General features: G+C 38.4%; 1 protein-coding gene across 16 annotated transcripts in view; it reads right to left on the reverse strand.

Annotated features, from left to right (window-relative positions):
• phldb1b (pleckstrin homology-like domain, family B, member 1b) overlaps positions 1–23,597 on the reverse strand; it is a 77,071-nt gene that overhangs the window by 43,913 nt on the left and 9,561 nt on the right. For 11 of the 16 annotated variants that reach the window (XM_073863271.1, XM_073863275.1, XM_073863270.1 and 8 more), the window contains exons 1-3: positions 19,541–19,715; positions 7,929–8,054; positions 1,945–3,410 (exon numbers count right to left, since the gene is read on the reverse strand). In XM_073863271.1, coding sequence (XP_073719372.1) covers positions 1,945–3,410; positions 7,929–8,054; positions 19,541–19,685 — 1,737 coding nt within the window. In that variant the 5' untranslated portion in view covers positions 19,686–19,715. Of the gene's footprint in view, positions 1–1,944; positions 3,411–4,585; positions 4,821–7,928; positions 8,055–16,073; positions 16,569–19,540; positions 19,716–20,632; positions 20,757–21,729; positions 21,832–23,597 lie in introns of those variants that run through there. The other 5 variants (XM_055196241.2, XM_055196242.2, XM_055196253.2 and 2 more) reach the window with 5 other exon arrangements.

Here is a 23,597-nt window from a genome sequence, read left to right on the forward strand (position 1 = left end):
GTAATGGACCACAGGAACCTAACAGACCAAGTCAAAATAACTATGCAAAGGCAAACCGAGTGATGTAAAGCCTGACAGTCATGCAGTTGCTAACCAAATTCAACAGACTGTCTGAACAGTCTCTGGGGTGTGCAATCTTATCTTACAGGGGTATCCTCTTTGCTATTTACCCTCAGCATTTTGCAAATGTTTTTGTCTCTCGTAACAAGGTCTGAATCTAAGGCCATTTCTTGTTTGTCTAAATAAGTTCTGTACAAGCATTAGGGGGCGTGTACCCCAAGGCGTTTTTCCTGTGGCCGGCGGCTTTACGAGTTCGCCCTTACAACTTATCTGATTGCGAAATTAAGCATATTTTGGCGTGCTGTCCTGGAGGAGGGCTCTGGATCCGGAGTGAAGCTCGAACTCTGAATCCGGGGTATTGCCCGAATGTCCGGAGAACTCCCCCCATCCATAATTAGGATAAAAACACATTAGAGTGGGGAGTTGGAGGGTTGTCGGAAAACGATCTCAGGACTGAGGTAGGATGCATGTATATGTAGTGTTTAGACTGATTACCTAATGAGATGCATCTGTGCCTGAATTGGTTAATTATCTGATTGTGCTCCTTCCAAACCTTGTTTCCAATTGTTTCCAATCGAAGCGCCACAACCTCAAAAACGCCAGAAGCTGGCAGTTTTTCCCCATGCTCAGCGTCGGCACTTAGCATTTTTCCGAGCACCCAGAGTTGAAAAATGTTCAATGCTCAGCTTGTCAATGTCACTTTTCACTCAGCCATCCAATTACAGTGGAGGAGGGGCGGGACAAATACCACAACAACCAACCGGAGCATCATAAAACGATTGATGAAATAAACAGACGTATCAAGCTCGTATCATGCTGGCAAGTGCCCACAGTTGGCGTCTGCCTGGCGTTTTCAGACGCTTTTAACGCTTTGGTGTACACACTCCCCATTTAAGAAAGAACATTTGAAGAGATCACTGGCATGTTATTTTGGATATTAGCGTATTAGTTTAACAGTAAATAAATTATTGTGCAGATGTTGCTATTTCATAGCTCACAAGATTTGATGGAGTTCTCAGTTGTGTTTAATAACTTAGTCTATGATGTTTCTCCAAATATTGCTTAGAAGAAATAGAAACTGACATTGATCAGTTCTTTTCTAAAACTATAATAGACACATTTGTGAAATTTCTGGGTCTTTTTTCTAGGGAAACATTTGAGAGACAAAAGCATTAAGCAAAAGTTTCCATTTGCTCTCCATTCAATCACATAAATGATGTCTAGGAAAAAATTGAGTGATTGATATTGATATTAAAGAGATATCTCATCTGTGATGTGTTTTCTTTTTGGAAGCATTAGAGCACAACTCTGTATTCTCAATTACATCACCCCCTTTTGTGAGGCCAATAAACAGCCACAATAGGTAATTACAAGGGAAGTGCTATTTCAAATTCAAACACATATAAAACTTCACAGGGGCCTTTGTCTCTGTCTCTTCATTCTGGGCCACGAACTGGACCAAGATGTCTACTGTTCCCTCCTACGTCTCAGTAAAAGAGACAACAAACAATGGGGTTGCCATGGTAAAATCAAAACCCTTCGCCTCAGCACGACAGCGAATTAGTCAGTCTGTTAGACTTACATCTGTTCTCACATTTCCTCCCAATGTTCTCTATTTCCACCAAAGGGAAATCAAGACAGCTAAAGTGTAAGGTGTGTTATGATTAAATTCACAAATAGGTTCGCCAGTTTTCCATCTACTGTGAAACTCTTTTGGACAATTATTAACTGTAGAAAGTAGACATGTAGAGACGGGATCCTACATGACATGCACAAACAGAGACAGGGAGGATTTCTTGGAAGAATTCTTCATACTTTGATGTGTCAACCATAACATGAAACAGAGAGAGTTTCCTGTGACTAATGTATGAGTTTTTCACTCACCAGCCTTTCCATTTCCTGCTCTCTGAGTCGCTCTTCTCTTTGGCGCCGGTGATACTCCAGAAGGTCATCCTCGTTGTCGCTGATCTCTGAGATGCTGTTTTTGCGCTCTCTCATGCCCCTCAGTCCCGCTGACATCTTTCTCTGGCTTCTGGGACTGGATCGAGGCGATGACCCAGGCAGAGAACCCAGGCTGATGGCAGAGGAAAGCGAGTTCCCATAACTAGCCTTTCGCCCTCCAACCTCCCCCATCATCCCCGAGGTGGGAGAGGGGCTGCGGGCACGCACCACACGAGGGCTGAACTGCTCCTCTGTAGGAGAGCCCGCTTTCCGCCTAAGTCTGGGGCTCTCCGGGACCATTCTCGGAGATGGGCACTCTGGAGTTCGCATGGTTCCTGGCAGAGCTCCTGGGAGCACAGGAACCCCCCTGCGAGCTAAGGAAGGGCTGAGAGGGGGGAGTTCTCTCATGCTGCTCCCTTCAAGGTTCCGCCGGGCCAGCCGCGGACTTTCTGGAGGCTGCAGTGAGCGTGCGTGTGGAGGTCCACCCTGAATGATATGGACAATGGGGTCCAAAGGGGGTTGGAAGGATCGTGAGGGTGGGGAGAGCTGGTGACAGGGGCTGGATGTTGAGGAGGGGTCTGGTTGAGGCTGCTCTCGGAAAGGACTTGAGGGCCGATCCTGAAGGACAATAGCAGCTTTAGTTCTGGGGCTACAGGGTGAGAATGAGGGGGTTGCAACGGAGAATTTGGGGGTTAATCTGGGGCTACCTGGAACTGGCAACCGACTGACAGATGGGGCATCAATCTGTGCAGTAGAGATAGAGACTGAAGGCAGAATGTGAGTCTGTATGGGGCTGTCTGGGGTCTTAGCTACTGAGTTGTCTTGGTTCAGGCTCCTGCGGGCTGGCTTTGGGCTTGGCGGTGCTTCCAAAAGAGCCTTTCTCTGGAGTCGTGGACTCTCTGGAACTTTTGGCCCACTGGAATAGCTGGACAGTATGGTCCGTGGCTGAGGTATGGGTGGCTGGCTGGTGTAATTGTAACTGGAGGACCTAACTGGCACAGGAGGAAGCATGTGAGTCTGGTCCTGACAACCACTAGGTGAGGGACTTGTGTAGCTCCCACTACTGGCAGGCGATGGGGATGAGAGAGGAGAGAAAGGGGGGGAGGTATTCTCATAACTGGAGCCCACAGACATAGCACCAGGGCTCGTTGGAGGAGAGAGGAGGAATCGTCCACCACCATTTAACATGGGGGAAAGTGGAGACTGGGTGATGGGCGGTCCAGAAGGCTTCTTTGAATCAGAGGAAGACGGTTGAGGGTCATCCATGACTAATGAGTCCATAATGTCCTGAAGGTCCTTTTCAATAGAACTGACAATGGCGCTGTGCTCTGGACGCACTCTCTTGTTGGAAACCAGGTGAGATTCAGGCCCCCCTGGCGGGTGGTTCCCATTGACCAGGTTCTCTGAATCTAAAAAATCAACAAATAAGTTTTAAAACAAGGCACAAGAGTCAACCTAAATACATAACACAAGAAAAGCACTTATGAATAAGTGGATGCATTTGGCTTCTTCACCTAAGCCCAATTATTTATACACCTGAGCTTTTAATGCTTTTTTGGCACTGCAGAGATGCATTTAATCCATTAGTCTCAACAGTCTCAGAAAGTGAAGTCATATATGATGAATACCTTAGTAGTGGTTACCAAATGGAAATTCAAGTAGAAAGTCCAACAGCTTGACAGGATCAACATCAAATAAAATGTTCCTGGATAGCTAAATCACAGACAGCTCTGGTAATACAATCTGTCTCTAAGGCGACCGGTCATCCCCTTAAAAATGGGGGTGGTGGTGATGGATCTTAAAATCAAAGGTACAAACCAATATCTTAAATACCAGTATCTCAATAATTTATGATTTGTGTGTTCCTGTAGCTCAGTTGGTAGTGCATGGGTTCGATTTTCAAGGAACACACCTACTGAATAAAAACATGTATACCTTGAATGTACTTAAAGTAGCTCTGGATAAAAGTGGCAAATGCATAAATATAAATGTATCAATCGGGGCACAAAACAAACATTTAATTAAATGAAACCGTAGAGGTAAACATTTGTATCACTGTACTGTTTTGTATTCAATATAAATTACTTTAATGTTTAATGAACAGTTAAACATTTGTTTGTTTGTTTGTTTGTTTATTTATTTATTATGACTGAGGCTCAGTCAAAAAACCTATTTATCAGCATTTAAAACTTGAAGACGTCAGTGTTTGCTTGTCTGTGCTTAACAGATCAAAATCTGACTATCAAGATTACAAAACGCTCTGTTAAAGCTTTCCACAAATAATACACGACATAATTCCATTTCGTGGCGTGTTTTATTTATTTTAAAGTCATGAGATAAGTCAAAGCAGCTGTCGATGCCTCTGGCATTTAACATTTAAATCCTGTTGATTTTTCATTCGCTGGCAAAAAGAAACGATTTCAAGTATCACATCAAAACGACCGATGATAAAGATAATTTACACGAATGTGCCCATTAATGCCTGTCGCGTGCAGAAACACTATTTACAAGGCGTATGCTACTGTACATATGTCCGTATAACGACTTGACACACATGCAGAGTCTGTATAATTACAGTACTTACAGATGAGAACGCGCCTGAGGAAACGCGAAGCTGTTTTGCTTGACGTTTAACCCATAGCCGAGTACTGAATTAAATATACGGTTCCTGCATTCCGGTTCTGGAGCTGGGCCGGCTGTACCGGCCGCACGGTACCCGGCAGCAGTGAAAAACGCTGTCGTGGTGATACAGCAACCGGGTTTGGTTCGCCTGGAGCAGCTACACCGTCGCTGAGTCCCCCTCCCTCCCCTGTCCACGGTGCTGATGTGACTGACTGCTGGCTGCACGGGGGGCGGGACTGCTTCTTAAAGCGACAGTGTTCCTATTCTACTGACGCCAGTGTGGGGTTAAACCTCACGTGGCAAAATATTTTTGCTGATTCTAATATGTTGTATCAGAATATTTAATAAATGACCATTATTCCAAAAACACAAATAGATGAGAGAGAAAGATAGATAGAAAGAGAGAGAGAGACAGAGACAGAGAGAAAGAGATATAGACAAACATATCGGTTATAGGCAACACTAAAATATCATAAAAAATCTCCAGTGAACCAACTGAGTGGGAACAAGTCAGCCGGATATTAAAGGAATATCAGGGAAAGGGTAAGGAAGGGGATTGAAGACCAGAGTGGCAATGTGATAAATATAGATATTGTAAAAGATATCCCCTAACTTTAAATAAGCAGAGCGGGGCCAACAAAGCTGTCTGGACTGGAAATGAGATGGACGAGGAAATAGCTTTGGCACGGAAAACGTGTGGAGAGGGGAGTGGGGTGGAAGAGGGTTCTTTACCTCTATAAGTTCTGTCTGTAAACAAATAATAGATGCCAAAAGCACACGGACAGCCGAACTACAGCCAAGCGCTTTAATAAATTACACAACAAAGAAAGTCAACTTCCAAGTCATCCTTTAAAAACTTTCTCTAAATACGCTGACTTACAGATTTTAGACCATAGGAAAATAAAACAATTAAATTCTAAATAGAAAAAAAGGCACTGGAAACCTTAACAAGAGGAAACTCCAAAACGTGTAGGAATATATTACCAACCCACTGCAACAGCTGTGTTTATGTGCTAAAATTGTCTGTTTCTACCACACAACAGGAAAGTCAGGAAAACAACCCAATATACATTTTAAATATACATTGGCTGCTGTGACAGTGAACGATGTGTAGCGCTCAGTCGAGAGACCCAGAGGAATGAACTTCTCATAAAATTTGCATGGCGCATGGATCCAGGCAGGCTTGTGTTGCTAACGTTTAAAAACGGAAAGGCAGTAAAGCCCAGCTGCACCTGTAAAATAGCCTCTTCTGTTACTGAAACAAACCATACCATTCAGCTATGTGGCAACACCCACTAGGACCAAATCTGACTGAATGACTTATTTTTAAAGGAGATACGAAATTCACTTTAAAATGTTGATTTGCATTGGTTTGAACCACATTTTATTAAAAAAGCTCTTTGTTGTCTTTAAACATGTTATGATCATATTTAAAAGTAGATTACAAAACATGCATAATTTAAAGAACATTCTGTGAAAATATAACCTTTGATATATATTTAATATTGATTGAGTAAGCTCATGTCAAAAATTGAAAGCAATGTGAAATCAATGACTGAAATCAAACTTTGATGCTCCTAATCTCATCATTAAATCATAAGACTTCAGCCTGGATTTAACAGACAGGGTCACAAAATGTATGTCTAAGTGCAGTTCAAGGTAATAAAAACAGTAATCCCATTTGAATATCTGATTTTAACAGATTATGCCAAAACTATGATGTTGACTTAAAAGTTAATAAGTCATATTTCAGATGAAAACATCTGGAGTTATTTTAAAAAATGTCCATGTTCGCTTAAGCTTTATAATGGTAGTAAACAGAAATCAGGGAACAATTTCTGACTTTAAACCCCGATAAATTGCATAATAACCTTCACAGATGTAATCCACACGGCTCCAATGGGTTAATAAAAGTCTTTAATCAATGTGATTTTGTAAAAAAAATATAATATTTAAAACTTTATAAACTATAATAACTAGCTTTCCATAAAACACCATCTTTCACGCATAATAACATTTAAAATATGGATTTCTTTCTTACAAAATCACACAGATTACCCGCAAAAGTCCTTTCTTAAAGGGACATTCCACTTTTTTTGAAAATATGCTCATTTTCCAGGTCCCCTGGGGTTAAACATTTGATTCTTACCGTTTTGGAATTCATTCAGCTGATCTCCGAGTCTGGCGCTAGCACTTTTAGCATAGCTTAGCATAATCCATTGAGTCTGATTGGACCATTGGCATCGCGCTGAAGAATAACCAAAGAGTTTCGACATTTTTCCCATTTAAAGCTTGACTCTTCTATAGTTACATCATTTACTAAGCAGGCGTAGTGATATTACGCACTGACCGAAAATAGTCCCCTGCTATTAAAAGTAACCAAGGAGACTATTTTCGGTCAGTGCATAAAATCACTACGCCTGCTGCAGCCATGTTACATCAGTCCTTGATTATTACGCCAGTTTAAGAGTATAGTCCTACCCATATCTGCCTAGAAAATCGCAACTTTTAATTTTCCGTCGGTCTTAGTACACGATGTAACTACAGAAGGGTCAAGTTTTAAATAGGAAAAATATCATAACTTTTGGTCATTTGTTAGCGCGATGCTAATGGTCTAATCAGATTCAATGGATTGTGCTAAGCTATGCTAAAAGTGCTAGTGCCAGACACGGAGATCAGCTGAATGGATTCCAAAACGGTAAGAATCAAATGTTGAACCCTAGGGGAGCTGAAAAATGAGCCTCTTTTCAAAAAAAGTGGAGTGTCCCTTTAACCCCTCAGAGCCGTGTGGATTACATCTGTGAAGGATGAATGCACTTTTTGGGCATCAATGTAAGAAGTTGTTTCCTGATCCCTGTTTTCTACTGTTATAAGCTTGGAAAAGCAAGGACATTTACTAAAATAACTCCAAATGTGCTTGTCTGAAAGATGATGGACATGTGTATCTCGGGTTGCTTAAGGGTGAGTAAATCATGAGGTAATTTTAATATACGGCTGGAGTATCGCTTTAACCAAAATGTACTGTACTCATGAAAAAGGCTGTACAAGGTAATTTTTTAATAGCAAGAGAAATTATTCATAAACAATGAGGTAAGAAACCAGTAAGTGATGTCAAGTTTTCTATTTGTGTTCTGGCTTTCAAATCACAACACCAAAATACACTAAGCATTCCCAAGATCATGTTTTCCACATTAATGCTGTCTAAACACAACACCGTCATTGTAAGCACTTCTGTGTGCTGAGGTAAGCGTTAGATAATTCATGCCACAGTCGTGGTGTGTTTCTTCTGTAGGATATTGCATTACCTGTGAGGGCCTGGTTTTTTAAACTGCCCGTCTGTCCTCCTTCGGGCATCATGCTTTTCATTCGAAACGCCTCCTCGGGGTGATTGAAGCGGAAGAAGGCGGACTGGCCAAAACACAGCATACAGCCTACATGCAAACCAAATCAAAAGCAGTGTTACTGAAGCAGAGAACATTTGATTAAATATGAAAGGATTCACATAAAACACAAATATTTCATTATGTGTCGAGAGCAGAGTAAATGATAGTGCGTGGGACTTTGGGTTCATACTGCAGAGTGAGAGGTACAGTGAAGGGGAAAGGAATGTTTGCCCCCGTTTTACATGAACAAACAGGAACATCTCACACTGTGGTGTCGGCTCAGACTCAGGCTTGCTGAGTGAGAGGAAAAACTGACAGGCCAGCCAGCTGTGTAGTCAAATTTAACATGTAATCAAAAATGGGCTGATGTTTACTTTCTACACTGTTAGAAAAAAAAGTCAAAATATGTACATCAGCTGTCACTGGGATGGTTTAGACCAAGAGTTCAAATTATTACCTAAGAGGTAGGCTACACATTGACATCAAATGTATGCATATCTGTAATTAATGGTGCATATCTGTACCTAATGTTACATATTAGGACCTTTTTAAAGGGCCCAAGTAACAGATGGGGAATTTTGACCAAAGTACTGCTTTGGACCTAGAGAGTTCATATTAGTACCTCAGAGTTATACATTAATACCAAATGTTTACATCTGTACATAATCACACATATTAGGACAGCTGAGGTATATATTTTTTCTAACAGTGCAATTATGCTTTTAGATATTTGTGATAATTTGTTTTCAGTGACTTTTCTTACTAGCTGAGCCTATAAAAAAGATCACAGATGAAACTCTTTAATATCTATATTTTTCAGCTTAAATGGAAATATTCAGTCTGCTCAGATATTTCTTTTGAGAAAAAGAACCCAAAATCTAACAAATGACTCCATTAAACACCACAAACCGAGCTTAGATTCCCAAAATCTGCAATAAAAAAGTCGATATTATTGAATATTTCAATATGAACTAATTTCTCATCAATTTTCCCCAAAATACAGATTATTTCACCTATAAAATCTACATTAATTGTACAACCTCAAACTCTTAAAGGGATAGTTCACCCAAAATGAAAAAATAAGAGATTTTGTGTTAATGGTAAGCACACAGTTGACAATACCCACTATGGTATTTTCCCTACTATGGAAGTTAATGGGTACGTCAACTGTATCTTCGTTTGTTTTTTAACAGAAGAAACAAACTTATACAAAGTAAGAACAACATGAGTAAGCGATGACAGAATTTTCATTTTTGGGTGAACTATGCTGAATCCATTTTAACAATCGACTCATTTAATTATAATTTCTCATAAACATCTAAGACCAAGTTGATAGTTAAAGGGATAGTTCACCCAAAAATGAAAATTCTGTCATACATTTTTTATTCTCATGTTGTTACAAACCTGTTTAAATTGATTTGTTCTGATGAACAAGAAGTAAAATATTTTAATGAATGTTTGTAACGAAAACGATTGTGAGCCCCATTCACTTCCATAGTAGGAAACAAGAATACTAAGGAAGTGAATGGGGCTCATGAATGGTTTGATACAAACATTTCTCAAAATATCTTCCTATATGTTCATCAAAACAAAGAAACTCATACAGCTTAGGAAAAACTTCACTTTTGTGTGAATTATACGTTTAAAGGGATAGTTTACTTAAAAATAAAAATTCTGTCATCATTTACTCATCCTCATGTTGTTTTAAACCTGTATACATTTATTTTTTTGATGACCACAAAAGAAGATATTTTGAGAAATGATGCACACACAGCATATAGTGTCCATTGACTTCCATAGTAGGAATAAAAAATATGATGGAATTCAATGGGTACCGTCAACTGTGTGCTTTCCGTCATTTATCAAAAATATTTTCTTCATCATTTATCACAATACTTCCATCATATTTTTTTCTACTATGGAAGTCAATGGACACTATATGCTGTGTGTTTACCATGATTTCTCAAAATATCTTCCTTTGTGTTCATCAGAAAAAAGACATTCATACAGGTTTAGAACAACATGAGGATGAGTAAATGATGACATAATTATTATTTTAAAGTGAACTATCCCTTTAATGCATTTTAACAATTGTCTCACTTGATTCTATTTTTATTTCTCATAAGCACATTTAACATCTAAGACTAAGTTGACACAAAAAGATCCTCTGGGAGTTCACCACACCCTCTTAATTTTGATGGATTTGTCTATAATTTGTCTAAAAGTCCAGTTTAAATATCCTGCCACACTCTGAAAACACTGAAAGGTAAATAATATAAAGGTTAAATGGGTTGTTGGCTTTAAACTTCGAAGGGGTCACATATAGATACATCATATCAGTGAAGTGTGGCATTATTGAAAATCCCCATCAACTTTACTCTAAATCATACCTAAATGGACTTGCACTGTATAAAGAGGCCTGAGCTAATATGAGCGATCACACAGTATTTATTCAAGGTAGGTAAAGGTCTCATGGAAACTTTTCCAGGCCGAGCAGATGTGTGATGAATACAGAGTGCCATATGCCCTTTTGTTCCAGACAGGAGGAGGCAGAACATTTGATTACCCCTCAGGTTGTGACAGGACAAGGTACGATTAGCGCACACAAAAAAGCTGAGGGACGGCTGAAGTAAACTTAACTGGTATACTTACATAAAGCATGTATTCTTTAATTTTGATAGTGAATAGAAGGATTGAAAAGGGATCGCTAACTGGTGGTTGCTATTATCAAAAGATTAGTCTAAAGGATTGATCGAGTCTTAACATGCTGCGCTGGCACATTCAAAGTCAACCAAATGAAAACAGACAAGGGAAAATCAAAACAATGAAATGATACACAAAGCACATGTGTTAAACAGAAACAGATACACATACTAGCAGATATGATTAAAAACACATCACACATTGAGCTGTTTACATACTTAATAACAAATAGTTTTAGTTCAAATAACAATATATTGAGTCCTGTGGTGTAAACCACATCAACCAGATGTTGTTTCCCAATTTCTAAATGTTTCTTTTTGTGCAGTGTTGAAATCATACTTGAGGGTTTCAGATTTTACAGAGTATAAATCATTACAAATAACAAAGGGGCACAACTGTCTTTTGCCATTGTCACACAAGCATTGTGCTCCTAATCCACAGAAAATATGATTCAATGTACGTTTAAAGTGCACCTATTTCATTGCTAAAATCAATGTTATTTTGTGTATTTGGTATAATACAAAGTGACATACCAAATACGCCTTATATCATGATAATATCAGTTGCACAGTACAGTTGCATTCTAGCTATTACGTAATAAAAATCTTAGATGGACAGAAAATTAATGGGTTCTGTTGTGAGGTTACTTTCAGTGGATCGTTTAACAGTAAAAAGTATAGCTGCATGATATCAAATTTAATATCGTTGTTCATTTTTGGCAGGAATGCCAGTGCATAATAGTTGCTTACAGAAAATGATTGATAGCCTATTAGCACTGTATGTCAAAACTGTGAAATAAGATATGAGAAATCCCATAGTTTGCTAAAAACATTGATATTACTATTAAGTTAATGCGATACATGGATATAAAATATAATATTAAATATTGTTTGGAAAATTTGACAAATCGACACCATGTCACCTAAATTCACTGTAAAGCCATTCGAATTCCTCAGTTTGGTGACAACAGAGCTGCGGAGGTTGATGGATTTACCCATAATGCTAAGTGAAGCGCTTGAAAGCAGATTTATGGAGCGAAGTGGAAGGTAATCTAGCACCGCAGACAACACTACGAGACACAAGGGAAAATATATCATCCAAAAATCACGCCTGCTAAGGTAGCTATCTATCTGTGCTCCTGCTATCATGCATTTCAGATCAAGGCTTTTTATGAATGATCTCTGATATAAGCAACACAGTCATCTTCTAATGTAAAGACACGTAGATTATTTCAACCAAGTATGGATAATTGGAGAGGAAAAAACAATTATTAATATGCAGGGAAGGTTACTAAGTTCTAAGCAGTTCAGAAAATGACGAGTAAAATGTGTATGGTGTTTTCCCTGCTTTTGTTTATAGACAGCCACTCCATGCCAGACATTATGGATACGTTAAACGGATATTTTTGGTGGCAGTCAAGATGTTACAATATAATATTTCAGACTCCTCACAGCAGGTATGAATGTGTGACCATGCTGCCTTCACTCAGGTCCTTTAACCCTAAGCACATGCGCATGCCATGTCTAAAGCTATACCCCCGAAGATGTCACACTGCAGTAGCCACATCTTTGGAGTACCTGCAAATAATGTACCAAAAAGAAATAACAAAATAATGACTCTTATTATGTTCTGAAATTAGTCGGACACATTTGTAGAATGGTGTCGGCAAAGCCGCTAAATTAGCTCCCCTTGTCAAAGATGACATCCACAGCAAACCATGACTAACAGCCATTGTGTAATCAAATTCATGAGGCCATTTGCAAGAAGACAGGCAGCATCAGTAAGTGACAAATAGCGGAGAGAGGCACGTGAGTCTTGAAAGTGCCTGTTACACATACACAACCGTCTCACCAACATTAATCAGTGAAATTGATTCTCCCACCGATTAACAATTTCACTAAAACTGCCATAACTGCACTTTAAGAAGCCAAACTCATTGAGGAAAGTGCTTGTGTACCAGTGCCAAATACTAGGTGAATCTGAAGGGCAAAGAATAACAAATGAAGGATGCTAAGAAAATTAAATAAGATATTACATTAAAATTACATGTTCTGGTTCTTCATTCTAATTGGTTATAACGCGTTCTAACCCCCCGCTAACCCCACAGTTCAGACCGCATTACATAAGTATCACTGCACCACTGTTGGTGCATACTAATTTCTGAAAATAAACACTACAGTCTTTAATCATATTTTTAATTTGTCTGCAATTGCACAATTAATGGCGATATCCAGATAAATGTCAATTAATATTGTTGAGTCATCTCGTCAATAAAGAGAAAATTTCTACCTCAAATTCATATTTCCACTATTATCTTACCCAACATAAATACCCAACTGACGCATTCACTCAATACCCAAAACACTGTGTAAGTTTTGATTAAGGCTCTGATCTCTTAGAAAAGTTTTTCACAAAAATGGAATTATCTCAGTGATTAGCTGAATTTTTTTATAAACTGTTAAAGAAATGAATCGTTTTATAAAAGCAATAAGCCCCGCGAAGCAGTGGTGTTACAGTGCAGTTTATAACAGCTAAGGGGGGTTTTTGGCACTCCACTTCGCGTCGCGTATAAAATGCACTGGTAACCCACTGCGTCTAGGGGCTTATTGCTTTATTATAATAACTGATTTAATTGCATCCCTAGTAATAATACATTTACATTTTTTTTCATTTAGCAGATGCTTTCATTCCAAATGAGAGAGCATTTAATATTCCTTCAAATTAAGAATTTCCTAATTTTCTAACACATGCACCAAAAACCAGAAAGACCTTTTAGAAAGATCTTTCTAAAGATCAAACCACAGTGATACTCCGTGGCAACACTGCCAAAGGCCTGTGTACAGATAGCTCTGCATCCCAACAAATTATTCACTCCATTATTATCGAAAACACACATAAAGTGCAGTGCATATCTGCCTCATACACTTGTAGTAAAAAGAAGAGCAGTGTATTTGTGCCAAACCCACTGCAGTAAATGACTACATTGTTAAGATCTCAGTATAGTTGGCAGTACATCGAGTATGGTGAGTCATGGATCCAGAAGGATTCCAGCTAAAACTCAGGGAAGTGAACAGGAGACAGAAGATGTCAAGACAAAGAGATGCCAAAAGGAATTTGCAAAGGTTGCCGTGGTATCAGGTTTTACTGCGCTCGGAAAGGGCAAAGACTAAAGCAAGGCAGTTTTTCATTCTAACCCAATTCCACACATACCAACAACCCTGCCTCTCACAGCCATAAATGATGCAGTTTAAAAAAAAACTCAAATGTCATTTATTTACTAACACTTGTGTCAAGACCAGTATGATAAATCTTCATAGACATACATGCAAAACATCATTGCATAAACTGTGTTGCAAATTATTTTAGGGGCGGCACAGTGGGTAGCCTCACAACAAGAAAGTCCCTGGTCGAAAGTCAGGTGGCCTTTCTGCATGGAGTTTGCTTGTACTCCCTGTGTCAGTGTGGGTTTATTCCGGGTACTCTGGTTTCCTCCCACAGGGCAAAAGCATGCAGGTTAGGTGAACTGGAGATGCCAAATTGCCCCTCCCCCAATGTGTGAATGGATTAAAGGAATTTTTCAATATTTAACTATGTTCTCACCTCAACTTAGACAAATTAATACATAACTATCTTTATTCAATGCGTGCACTTTTAATCTTTGTACAGCACGTCATGAAGGTGTTAGCATTTAGCCTAACCCCATTCATTCCTTAGGATCCAAACAGGGATGAATTTAGAAGCCACCAAACACTTTCATGTTTTCCCTACTTAAAGACTGTTACATGAGTAGTTACACGAGTAAGTATGGTGGCACAAAATAAAACGTGGCAATTTTTTAAGCGGATAAAAATGATAACTGTATTGTATGGGGGAGGAACACTTATTTTGCAGCTATTCAACCTCGGGCCCAGTAATGTTGGCGGAAGTTTGAGCGAGAAGGGGAGTAGTCAGGAGTGATGATGTTACTGTGCGCCAAGCTCAAAGTGCTGCAAACTTCTACCATACAATATAGTTCTCATTTTTTAACAACTTAAAAATCGCCACGTTTTATTTTGTGCCACCATACTTACTCGTGTAACTACTCACAGTCTTTAATAAGGAAAACATGGAAGTGTTTGATGGCTTCTAAATTCATCCCTGTTTGGATCCTAAGGAATGAATGGGGCTAGGCTAAATGCTAACACATTCACGACACGCTGTACAAAGATTAAGTGCACACATTGAAAAAAGATAGGTATGTATTCATTCGTCTTAGTTGAGGTAAGAACATAGTAAAATAATGAAAAAAGTGGTGTTTTCCTTTAAGATGTGTGGATCAAGTTGTGTTAACCAGTTTCGCCATGAATATAGCCAGCCATAGAAGCTGTAATGGTGTTAAGAATAAATAAAACAAACAAACAACTTATTTAACTTAATGATTAACCAAAAATGACTAATTGAGTGAGATGACAAGGTAGCCGACATCCACTGTTAACTCATGTCTCCACTCTGGGATGTTCACCGGTCTCTTGTGCTGATGTTTCTAAATACAGTTCACTAGCTGTGACCCCACACAAACTGTTAAGTGCAGGTTAAGTATAAACATGGTGACAGGGTACTTAAACTAGAATAAGTAGAAAAAGACATATATCTTCAGCATCTACAAAGGTTCTCAGTATACAATCCGGACAAATAAAAGCACTGTGTGGACAGCCAGACTGAGCAAACAGTGTGTGGAGAACGAGGAAGGGCTGCATAGAAACTGGATTAGCAGCACTCTTGGGTCACATTGACCAGGAATAGAAGTGTAACATTATACACACACCCACAGCCCTGCCAACATGGAAGAGAAAGTCTCTCTGCAAGATGTGAACCATATTATAAGTTATTCTCCTTCTGTATATACATAAGTTACTATGATAGCATTATATTATATTATATGTTAGTGTCCTTTTTTGTGTTTATTATATGCAGTTGTGCACCTGACCCTCTTTTCTCTGTGCATCTATAGATGTGTGTAATGCTATTTTTTTATTCATGTTCGTCGATACCAAGTATAACAACATAATTTAATATAATACTATATTAACACAGTACTAGTCGTACTCAACTAACTTTCCATAACAGGGCTGGACATCGTCTGAGCAGTCTGCATGTTGGTTTTATAGGTCTGTTTTGAATATCTGCAGCGTACACAAATTTTATATTTGAATATTTTACATTTGAAAGGCGCGTGACGTTTTCTACAACGCGGAACGCGCACGCATGCAATAGGCTATTAGATAATACAGTGACAGAAAATAATTTTTACTTTTTAACATTAACTTCTTATCTTATTGTTAAAAACAAACACACACTGAATTGAATCGGACCTCTTGCACTTACTTCTAAATCCAAACGGTCAACTTCCTCGTCTCATCCGTAGGTAACATTGTATCTGTCCCTTTAAATGCGCGAGCACGTGTTTTATATTCGGGATATTACGGCTGAAGCCAACGCCGACAGATATGCTTTGTCCTGGTAAATCCTTTGTTCTTGAAGTATCCGTCAGTTATTCCCCATACTTTATCTTATTTCCTAAAACATACAATAGGTGTCCACTGTAGGTAACGAGCTGCAAGCGATCTCCAGTCATAGAAATGTTTGCTATCCCGTCCACTGTGAATGAGATCATCCAGAGGTGCTGTATGGTATCCAAACTCTTCTGTTGTAATAAGATTGAACCCCTGTACGCGTTAGTGATGGTAAAGTTGAACAGCTGTCTCTCAGTCAGCGGTAAGACTCATTTCCCTCTCAGATAAGGGATGAGTGAGGGAGGGAGGAGGTGTAATCGCTCACCCCTGAGTCACAGCCTCCAATCTCGGCGCGGTGTAAGGGGGGCAAGAGGGGGTTCTGTTTCAACTGTTACATGGTGAGGTTTTTTGCCACAGGTTGTTGCGTTTTTATGATTGTAAACATGCTAAATAATGATAATAATAATAATAAAAGACGGATCACACAATGTTAATTCTGATAATTAAAAGGAAACTTTTAAGCAAATTATTTAACCATTTCAAATGACTCCTGTATAGCTCAGTGGTAGAGCATTGCGTAAGCAGGGTAAAAGGTCATGGGTTTAAACCCAAGGAACACACGTTGGCTAAATGTATAGCCTACCTTGTAATGCACTGTGTAAGTAGCTTTGGATAAAAGCGTCTGCCAAATGCGTAAATGTAAATGTAATGTAAATGACTAGAAAGCTCAAACAATGAAGATTGCCCCAATACACCCCTCCCCCCAACCTGTTTAGTCAAATTGTTCCTTCAGACAAAAGACAGCAAGGAGACGCATACTTTCTTTTTGGTTTAGGTACATTGATTCACTTTTGTAGACATAGCTAAATGGTTATACTGTATGCATTTAAAAAAAATGCTGGGTTATTTTCAACCCATGGTGGTTGGGACAAACCCAACTGCTGGAAGATAAATTAACCCATGGCTTTCAACCATGGTTCAAATAACCCAGCGTTTTTAGTGTAAGAACCAAATTTGGTGTGGTTGATTCTGCTTATAATACAGGATATGAAATAACCCACTTGCCATATAAATATGTATTTGATTCAAATGATTTGATGAAAATGATAGAGTCTTGAAGCCCCCTTAACCTAAAAAATTCACTTTTAAATGTGTTTCTATCAGAAAATGAGTTGCCAGTGTGTGTGCAGAGACATCCTGGTATTATACAAATCCATCTATTCTTCTTTGTGTAATCTTTTTTGAACTAAAACAGTCACACAAAACAGGCTGTTAAGGATCCCCTATCAATGTGATGTCATATTGATTATGCCCCACCCATAACCGCTCACACACTCCGCCTTATGAGCGCGCAGATCAACCTTCTGCCAGAGACACGTTTTAATGTAGTCCAAAACACATGTGTAAGCGCCCTACCCTAAACTTTGCATATGGGGAGGGGAATAGAAGCTTTCTTTGCATTTAAAGGAGCGGTGAATCAAACAATCAATTTTAACTTGATAATTTGTTATATAAGAGGTCATCATACTTAAATGAACATCCTGCAAGTTTCAAAACTGAAAACATCCGTGCTCCTGAAATATAAGAGTTTTTGGCACCAAGCCAGGAAAATGGTCGATTCAGGAATGTGCCAAAATATGATGTCAGAGTAGAATTGAAACACCTCCCCAAACCCAAATACAATTACCACTTTTGTAGCCCCGCCCACAGCTTCGCTTGACACAAGTGTGGGCCAGGGGTAAAGCAAACCATCCAGTGTCTCAACAATTAGTAAACATGTCTTTAAAGATTGCCAAATGTAACCAAAATAACTTTTAAATACAGAGACTTTTATTTTAACGCGGTGATCTGTTATGAGTACCCATTGAAACGGAGTGTTCGGTTGTGGAAGAACTGTCTATGGGAAGAACACAGACGCTGGATAATGGAGACTCGGAACATACCATTAGGAATGCGTGGTTAAAGTTTGTTTCATTTGTAAAGAAGCCACAAGTCGATGCTGGATTTGCAGAGAGACTGTGATTTAAAGCACCACTAATATTGCATCTTGCATGAATGACACAACAGTAAGTAAAACATTTTACTTTATTTAAGTTACTACGTTTTACTATTGCTTAGTAAGAGATTGCTTGCTATGTCCTGTTGTAACATCCGTGTCTAAACACGTATATTTGACTGTTTTAATTTACTAAAAACATAAAACGATTAATAAAGGTACAACACTTAACAATACAACTTTAATATAACGATAGAAATATATAGGGATGCACCGATATGGAAATTTTGGCCGATACCGATAACTGATAACTCTTTAGATTTGGGGGGCGATAACCAATATATATATATAGGGCGATAAATGTTCATATTAATTTCACAATGAAAAACTCACAGATCACGGACATCTTGTCTTTGCGCTAGAGTAGCATACTCTTCTTAAGCCCGCAACACGTGTCATCTTCGTGCTATGTCACAGAAAGCACCAATCAAAACTCCACATGGCCAGCAATGAGCAAGTGAAGTGGTTCAACAAACCAAAATAATCCATAATTTATCGGCTTTCATTTATCGGCCTAATTTTGCTATCAGACCGATAACCGATAATATTAAAAATAAGCAGTTATCGGCCGATAACGATATGTCGGCCGATATATCGTGCATCCCTAGAAATATACAAAGTTAGTGATAAGGAAGGACTTACCAGCTGCAATTTAGATTCTGATGCTCGCTTACTGTGTTGTGTACGGTAGTTTAGTCACGTCGAGTTTAAAGTTTTGTTTCTACTTTACTATACGTATTGCCATTTATGTGTATCATCTTTAGCACCCAGAATCTTTTTGTGGCTCAAACATATTTGTGTTCGGCTGCTTTTTTTACACATTAATGTTTTTAAAACATTTCCCCACACGTAATGATGGGTAATAAAGCTGTCCAATCATAGCAGTGGGCGTTTACGTCCAGGTCTTCAATGCGGCCCGCCCCTTCAAACAAACTATTTCTCCAGACAGCATCAGAACCATGTTACAAAATAGACATCAGACAACAGTATAAAACAGTAAAATCGACAGATTCATTGCCCCTTTAAAGAAACAGCACGTTTTTCATTACAGCCACAAATGGCCATGTTCAACATTGTATAATGAAAAATCTTTGGTGTATTTTGAGCTGAAACTTTACAAACACATTCTGGGGATACCAAAGACTATTTTTATATAGATGAAAACACCTAGGTTAGCTGCCCTTTAACAATTTACTATTTTGAATCAACAAAAACCACAATAGAAACAACACCAAGGACAGTGCTCGGTTAATATTACGTTGTAGTGAGATAAGGTACTGTACCTTGAGACAGGCGAACAGGCTTTGTTACTGGAAGTCCATCTATGCTACACTGGTTACCACAGGGGTGTAGGGTTATGACCCCTGACTTGTTCTCTATAAAGCAATGTTGAGCTGCGATCCCCGGACCCTGGATGCTGATGTCCATGGCTCCGTGACCCAGAGTCGTCTTGCCTAGACAAACAACCCCCACAGGATGTTAAGTTAAAAAAGTACATTTGCTAAACACAACATCCCAGTTGAAGTTTCACGTTGTAAAATCACTCTAGTAAAATAAGTCATTAAAACCAGCGTTGTCACGCTAGGTGCACATTGCCAATGCACTTTGGAAAGGGAGAGATTATATTTTCCACATATAGTTTTTACATCCATACACTACACTCATAATCTCACTTTACAAAATATTAGCAGGTATTATCTTTCAGTTTTGGTTTAGTGGCATACCTATAATACGAAGCTAATTCACTAATGTCAACCTGCTTTTTGTCAGTGAGAAGCAGCACATTCCTTAGCTCCCTTATCTTTCCCTGTCTATACTCATCTGTTATCAGGCACAAGATAAAACGCAGAGCAATGAAAGGACTTCAAAGCACTTATGCAAGCAAATATATGAGTGTATAAAACCAATATAATTCATAAAAGACCTAAAACAGAATGACATCAAATTCAGCTGGTGAATAAGAAAAGTTTATCCAAATATCAAACCGTCCTTCAAGGACATTTCTCAAGAAAATTAAATGTGTCTCTGATGGACATTGAAAAAGGAGACACTGTGGTCCGTTTAATAGAAAGTAAGTACGTTGATGGATTATGGGGAGGGGGCTTTATTAATTAGGAGAGTTTGCTTTTAATGTCCCCCTGCTGCTGTAGGTCAAGGGTCGGTAATTAGCTTTACAAGCGCAACACTGAGGTAACACCAATGGTTTAAACAATAAGCATTTACTGTATTTGTATTTTAAAGATGTATGTTTCTTTCCAAACAGCATCATGTCATATTTTCACAGCTTTGTACTATATTTACACAATTTTTGCATAATATATTCATGGAAAACCATTAATCTTTGAAAACCATGCATAATTTATGAATAGTCTTGCCATCAGGCAAGGGCAACAGGGTGATGGCTATGCTCAGACGGCCACTTCCTAGACTGACCAAATGGGGGCGCTCTGCCTGGACCTTAAGCCCTTTTCCAGTCTCAATCAAATCCAGTGGTGTGCTCTTAAGAAACCAAAGTAGTGTCAGTGTCAAGTTTGGTGCTTAAAACTGCAGTTGAAATACATTATGAATGTATACCAACTCAAACTGATACGATTTAACATCTCATTTTAGTACGCTACAGGTTCCTTTGGCAGACAATTGAGCAAGTGGTTAAGTGTTCATCTTACAAATCTATTATGTCCTAGTGAGAGTAATGTCTTTTCTCATCTTAAAAGCTCAGCGAGGGGGAGGTTGTCATGGCAACAGTGTAATGACTGGGAGGGGGAGACTGTACCCTCTAATTCCACTATCATGCGATGACATCATCTTTTCTAGCAGAAATCCATTAGCTTATTCTGATTGTGCATTTTTTGCTCAAGGCACAATCATAGTAATATTATGGATGTGCACTAGATATAATTTTTTTGTGTAGACATTTTATTCTATTTTTTACATACATCCTTTAGATAATTGCAAAGCAGGCCACCTTTCCAAACATATACTAAAGGCATTATTACCTCCTCGGGGCTGTGGTAGACTATATGGTCGGGTTTAGGATATTACTGACCGCTTAAACGAGATTAGCAGGATGCAATTGGTTTAATCGGTTAAGGCAAATCTTACAGGATTTGAGGGAGAGATGATCGTTGTGTTTTAAAAGCTTCAACATGCCATCTATGTGCAACAGGGAGAAGTCCACATAGATGTGGCAGGCATTTTGGAGCAAGAGGTGATGATGGTAATGATGCCCTCAAGACATGTTTCACAGTTTGTCTATCACCCCATTTCACAATCACTCAAACCTCGTCTGCCAGACGAAAGCTTCTTTACTGGATTTACTGCTGTTGTACAAAAATTTCACTTATACCTTTATCTTCTTACTGTCATACAAACTGTAAATCGCACGAATAAGAAAAACAGCTTAGTTGAATGAATTAAAGGTTTAAGTTTTTCTCTTATATTCTGTGTCATGTTCAAGTTTGTTTAATCTCACCTGCAGCACCTGATGAGACTTGATGTGCCCACCAGTAAGATTTTGGTTTAAATTATCCATGACCAATGTGTTGTCACTTACTCGCTCTGGGACATGAGGGTCCTGTAAGAGACAAACACAGATTTAAGAAAACCATTCAACGTAACAAAGTGTGAGTATGTTCACATGTTTAAGATGTATAAGGTTTCAGTAATATACAGTGGCCTTAAAAATGTCCAATTTATTTATCTGCAAACAGATATTGAATAATGACCTTTTGTCAGAATTAAAAGTCATTTATAGTGGACCTTTATAACTCTAAACATGTTGCACATTTAAGACTGTCCAGTGTCCAAATACTTCTTAAAGGTGCAGTGTGTAATTTTTAATGCAAAATAATATATAAAACTATATTATCAGGGGTGTATAAAGACCTTACATAATTAACTGTTATGTGTTTATTAACTTAGAATGAGGCGTTTTTATCTACATACACAGAGGGTCCCCTTACATGGAAGTCGCCATTTTGTGCCGCCATGTTTCTACAGCCCTTAACAGACAAACCTTTTTACTAAGTTGTCTCCGACGATGACATGTTTGTCCGGTGGCGGCTACCGTAGCCTCTCTATGTGTTTCAATTGCAATTGAAACATTGGTTGCAATTCGCAACCTCACCACTAGATGCCGCTAAAATTTACACACTGCACCTTTAATATTGCCCAATGTCCAAATACAACTTAATCAACAATCGTTTTGCTAGATAAGACCCATATGCATCGTTTAGGATGGTTTAGAGTCCTTTGAAACTTAATTGAAAAAAACTGTTAAGTGTTAAGTGTTGGGGTATATTAAAGTCCATTAAAATGAGAAAAATCCTGGAATGTTTTCCTCAAAAAACATAATTTCTTCTCGACTGAACCAAAAAAAAAGACATCTACATTTTGGAGGACATGGTGGTGAGTAAATTATCTGGATTTTTTTTAAGAAAATGGACTAATCCTTTAAGATGTAGGCTAATCAAACTTTTCTAAACATTTTTTGGTTTGAAATGTGTATTTGTGCTATCTTTCTATTTTGGCTTGATATTTTATCTGATAAATGACATCTATACATGTTTAAGTTTGGCTTAACTTTTAAGTTTTTTGTGTTACTGTGCATTGCAGACTTTTACAAACTTTAATTCAATTGAAATGTATATAGCACTTTTTTTTTACAATGTTTTGTACTATGTTTATACAATACATGGTACTTTTTGCTCATCTTATTGTCCTCATATTAATATACTATACTTTCTTGAGACTGTATAAATTTAGGACATAAGGATATGATAGCTGACAAGTATAAAACCACACATGCCTATCAAGCATACATGAAAATTGCCCTTAGAAAGAAGAGGAAATTATATAAGAATGTGTGCTTAGCATATAGAAATTGCAACATACCACATGCATGCATAGAGGATTTTTAGAATTTAGAAAGCCTTAAGATTAAGCTAATGGTTTGATTCACACATACGTGTTTATATTGTCTTTGACCGGTGTCCTGTAGATAACAACTAAGCCAGCCAAGCATATACACACAATAGTGTGAGTGGGAGACATGTGGCATTCCCCGGCTGAATCCACAGGTGACTCACTGACCCAATGAATAGAGTACTCACAGAAATGGCATTTGCAAACAGATAACATAGATTTAACCCCTCGGATTCCCTAAGTCAAGCTATTTTCAGCCTGTTAACACACACACATGCATACAATACACACACAAAACATCTTTCCTCTGTTTAGTCACTGTACCTGTAGTTTAAGCAGAATTTTTATAATATCAATACTTGGCTTTACACAAACTGGCTTGTGATCAAATGAGCATAAACTCAAAGAGCATAATCT

Source organism: Misgurnus anguillicaudatus, chromosome 24, assembly GCF_027580225.2.
Source record: "Misgurnus anguillicaudatus chromosome 24, ASM2758022v2, whole genome shotgun sequence".
Lineage (NCBI taxonomy): Eukaryota > Metazoa > Chordata > Actinopteri > Cypriniformes > Cobitidae > Misgurnus > Misgurnus anguillicaudatus.